Below are 5,170 nucleotides of genomic sequence, written 5' to 3'. Positions count from 1 at the left end.
TCATTTTTAAATATTATTTTATTAATTTGCATTTGCATTATTAGGATTTATATTCTGTCCTTATTAAAGGACCTAAACGCACACCTTATGAAGATGGTATTTTTCTGTTTGATTTTCAACTTCCAGCTGACTATCCTAAAATTCCACCTCTTTGTCACTACATATCTTATTGTTCAGATAGGCTTAATCCTAATCTCTATGAAGGTGGTAAAGTTTGTGTCAGTTTGCTTGGTACCTGGGGAGGAAAGGTAAGCTTTCAATATTTTTTAATGTTTAAAAGGTGTGTTAATAATCTTCAATAGTAAATGTTGTAGTTACTTATTATTAATTTAAATCAATTGACAGTATCATATTATTAAACATATACTGTTGTCACATTTAGTCTAAATAGTTGATGTGATTTCTTTGTTTTGACAAATATTTGATGAAAAGTGAACAAGATGACACACAATTTTATGTATTAAGATGCTATTTTTAAAATATTGTATACTTATGTCAAGAAATGTAGATTTATATACAAAAATATATTAAGTACAGAATTAAAATCAATGCTAAAAGATAATGAAAATTTTTACATTTAAATTCTTCCAAAAAATTTTTGGCATTGAATTGAAATTTTTGTAAGTATTGGGGATGAAATCTTAAATTAATTTTTTAAGTATTATAAACTGAAGTAATATTTTATAAAAATAAATTATTTTCCCACAAATGAATACTCTTGATTTTTAAATTAAAATTAATTTACATGAAATTTAGGTAAAACTTTCAAATGAACATAAAAACAAATATAAAATTATTAAATAAACTATAAAATAGTTTACGGAAGTTTTTTATAATAATTATATTTAAGATTAATGATGATAAAAAGTAGTATTAATTTTTATCATTAAAATAAAATTTGTAAACAATTTTTATTTTGTGTGTGTTAAAATTTATTAACTACATTATTAAATCTGAAATTAATTGTTTAATAGGGTACTGAGATGTGGTGTTCATCTACATCTAGTCTCCTTCAAGTTATAATATCTATCCAAGGTTTGCTATTTTCATGAATTTTAACAAACTTTCACCCTTAGATGTTCATAAAAATGTTACCATATATTTATTTATTTAACATAAATAAAGATACAGTAACATTATTCTTATATGGTAACATTTAATTTAAATTATATGGTGTGATCAAAAAGAAACCAGACTGTTACCACTAATTAGCAATAGGGAAGTTGTTTTTTTTCCACCAAGCCAAATGTGAGCATCAGTCTGGTAAGTGGCATTGAGTTTTTCAAATTGGAATACCTACTACATGCAGTTTTGAAACATTTTCTGCAATTTGGGAATGAACTTGAAAATTGAGCAAATTTTGCATTAAATTTGAGAAATCTATTAGAGATATTTGAAATATTTTGGGAGGCCTATGGTAACTAAGCTGTATGTGAAACCACACACTCTGAGACCCAAGAAGGCAAGGAACATCAGGAACAAGACGAAAAAGCATGTTAATTGTTTTTTTTTCAATTAAAGGGAATTGTGTATCAGAAATTTGTTCCTCCTGGTCAGAGAATGAATTAAGACTTTCATTGCAACAATTTGAGATGATTGCATGAGGATGTTCATTGCAAAAGATCAGAACTGTAGCACAGCCAAACCTGGCTCCACCCTGACAATGTTTGCACATACAACTTTCAAAAAATAAGTTTTTTGGCAAAAAGAGCATGAATCTTTCCCCACTCTTCTCATTCACTGGATTTACTCCCTTGTGACTTCTTTTTATTCTTTATAGTAAAACCAAAATACAAGGGATGGCATTTTGATGTGATTGAGGAGATCCATTCCAATCACAACAGGTGCCTTGGAATTTTCAAAATAATGACTTCCGAGGATTGGTTGAGGTTTGATAAAAGTTTGATTGCTCTATAAATATAAGAGGAACTACTTTAAAAGGGATGGCAGCCAGATTTAAATTAGTTAAATATAAAATATTAATAGACAAAATTCAGTTTCTTTTTGATTGCACCTTGTGTATATAATGATGGTTGATTGCATATAAACCATTTAAAAATAGTAAGTGTAATTATACTCATTAAACATAAATATAGAATTTTGCTGTGCTAATTAATCATTATTTTATTTATTCAGGTTTAATTTTGGTCTCAGAACCTTATTTTAATGAAGCTGGTTATGAAAGGCAACGGGGTACCCAGTTAGGGAGAGAAAATAGTCGTATGTACAATGAAATGGTTGTATTAAAATTAATCCAGGTTTGTTGAAAAAATATGTTAATATTATGGAAAATTATCAGGACATTTAGAATTTTTTGCTTAGATGTAATGAATTTGTAAGAAAAATTGTTTGTTTCTTAGTCTATGAGTAAATTAATCCAGAATCCACCAGAAAGTTTCCAGCAAGAAATATTAGAACATTTCAGTCAACATTCTTTAAGGTATATATGTTTTTTAATAGATGATGTAATTTAAAATGAAATATATACTATCAATATTACAGAATAACTAGACCTGTTGTTTGTAAAATAAATATAAATGAGAAATAACTAACAAATAATTAAAATTATATTATTTTCTAATACCATTTGCAGATATGGAAAAATAATATATTGCATATACACATTATTTGTACTTAGATGAAACATCAGAACATATGTAATAAGAGATCTTGTCTTTGAATAAATTTTTCTAAAATTAGTTAAATCTTCATCAAGTAGCCAAAAATTATTTTAATCAAAATATTTTCAGGATTTATCATACCATCTCAGATTTAAACCTGAACCTTTTCCATATTCCAAAGAATATGACAGTTATCTAATAATGAATATCATTAACAGCTTTTATAGTACTGTTAAAAGAAAACATTATTCTTTTGAATAAGGGGAAAAATGAAAGTTTAAATTATTGATGATTAAATGATAAATCCAAAAATATTTCTGTTGAAATAATTTTAGGCTTCTTGAACATTTAAATTTCATTAGAGAGTTCATAAATCTTGAAATAATATCTTGGAAAAATGAATATAATAATGTTCTTATTCAATGAATACTGAACTCTCTGCTTTCTTAGTGTAAAATAAATAAAACAATGTATGCAGTATATGATTTATCTTCTAGTAGGAGTGAATTGAGAAAAATTAAAAAAAAAAAAAAAGAATTCTTTAGAATTAAGCACACAATTTCTATAGAGAACTTATCACATAGAAAACTTTTGTTGATGGAAAAAGTAGACTTTATTTTGCATTTTGTTATGAAAGGAAATGTGTTTTGGGTTATTTGTCCTTTATCAGTCCATAGTGTATAACATGGTAAACCTGTAATGATATCTAATAGTGGCCATTGGAATAACTAAGTATTAAAAAATGTAGGAGTAAAACAAGTGAAACTGTAAAACTAAAAAGGTAAAACTTGCTAAAATATAGAAAAGTTGACAAAAGGTAAAAAACAAAAAATTTATAATAAAACTATAAAAAATGGCTAAAATGTAAAATGTTTCAATGTACATTTATCAGGTGGCATAGTGCTACTTAATATAAACATCAGAAACTCAAAAGATTTGAGTAGAAAAACTCAAGATTCTTTTTTTTCTACATTACTAATAATGGTTTCAAAAACGGTAGAAAAAAATCTTTATTAAAACTTTTTAAAAATATTTATTGTCTCTGGATAGTTTTTGAAAATATATTTTTAAAAATTTCAAAAAAGAATTTAAACATTTGATATAAAGTTTTGTAAACTGGCTTATATGATGGTTACGTGCTATATTATAATATTGATCACTGAATTTTTTAACATACAGAAATTATACTACTAAACAGATTCTAATAGTATAAAATAATTATTGCCTTACCAAATTACTGTAAATCCTCTTGCACATTCTAAGTTTTTAAAAGGTTATGGATTAATTATTGATATCAAAATATTAATTCTTTCTAAGGTTAAAATGTTCGTTAGCAAGTTGTTGTTTTATTAATTGTTTTTATTCTTTACATTGATTTAACTAAATACACTGTATATTCAATAGAATAGTAGATAATATTTTATTTTACTTATTTATAAAAATTTTTTACTTTCAGATTAGTCAATCGGTTAGAACATTGGTTGGAAATATCTGATAATTGGAATATAGATCATCCTACATCTCCCACTTCACCCACACTCTTTAAAGAAATGTACAGTAAAAATGAAAGTAGGTGAAAATTTAATTTTTATATGTAAAATAATAATTACACTAGAATTGCAGCTACTTTATGCTACTTAGGACTGTAGCAATCATTTTAATCAGTTCTCATATTCAATATTCTGTAAAACTAATGCAAAACTTTCTTTGTGAAACTGTTATTGCATACATTAGTTTTACTTAAAATATTATATAACTTAATAAAAGTTTCAATCTCAAATGTTTGTATTTTTTTACATTATTACACTTAATACAGAGTGAAGTATTTACTTTTGACAAAACACCCTTTCCATGCTTAATTTTTTAAAATTTTTACATATTATCAAAGTTGTATTTTCTTATTTAGTCATTTGACACGTCTTTTCTACCATTTTTAAATATCTAATATATTAATGTATACAAATAATGCATAAAGTGACAATCTTTAATCTGTCTTTACTGAGAAGTTTCTTACTATTTGATCCAAGATTTTAACTTTATACTCATACTGTTATAAAATAATAGCATTTCAGGTCATTTTTTTTTTGTATCTGGCTCTAAATCTTTCAACAGACCATTTACAGAAAGTTACTGGATATTTGACTACATTTCATAATTTACAAAAAGTAAAAACATTTTAGAAACTTATTTAGAATTTATTTCAATAGCAACCTAAAACTCAATTTTTAAATGTAATATTTATAAGCCTTGTACTGAGTAAATCGGCATCTTGATTTAGTAGGAAATATTTACTTAGTTTTCAGATGTATCTCCTTTTGATATATAAAAATATTTCTCAATGAGAAAGCAAAAAAAATTAACTTTTTTTTAATTTATTTAACATCAGATTTAATATTTTCAATCTTTCAAAATCTGTTCTGAAATATAGTTTCTTTGAAAGAAAGTATATTGTAAAAAATAGATTACAAGTAATCTACTTCTAACTTCCTCTGTTTGCTACTTACAATAACAAAGATGCTATTATACTTGAAGAAGTTTTAGTTACAGTT

At 25.0% G+C, this 5,170-nt stretch overlaps 1 protein-coding gene across 1 annotated transcript; it reads left to right on the top strand.

Moving 5' to 3' along the window:
* Positions 1-44: 44 nt before the first annotated feature.
* On the top strand, positions 45-4,439 carry LOC111617154 ((E3-independent) E2 ubiquitin-conjugating enzyme-like; the record flags this gene model as incomplete). Its single annotated transcript, XM_023358480.1, has 5 exons — positions 45-248; positions 975-1,035; positions 2,137-2,258; positions 2,361-2,440; positions 4,078-4,439. Coding segments are annotated over 5 exons (588 nt in total), but the record flags the coding sequence as incomplete, so codon positions are not given.
* Between the last annotated feature and the right edge of the window lie 731 nt (positions 4,440-5,170).

This window comes from Centruroides sculpturatus, unplaced genomic scaffold (genome assembly GCF_000671375.1).
Source record: "Centruroides sculpturatus isolate CEXI.00-Female unplaced genomic scaffold, Cexi_2.0 scaffold4990, whole genome shotgun sequence".
Taxonomy (NCBI): Eukaryota; Metazoa; Arthropoda; class Arachnida; order Scorpiones; family Buthidae; genus Centruroides; species Centruroides sculpturatus.
The sequence above is the reverse complement of the archived record's forward strand: the minus strand, read 5'-3'. Positions and strand labels throughout refer to the sequence as shown.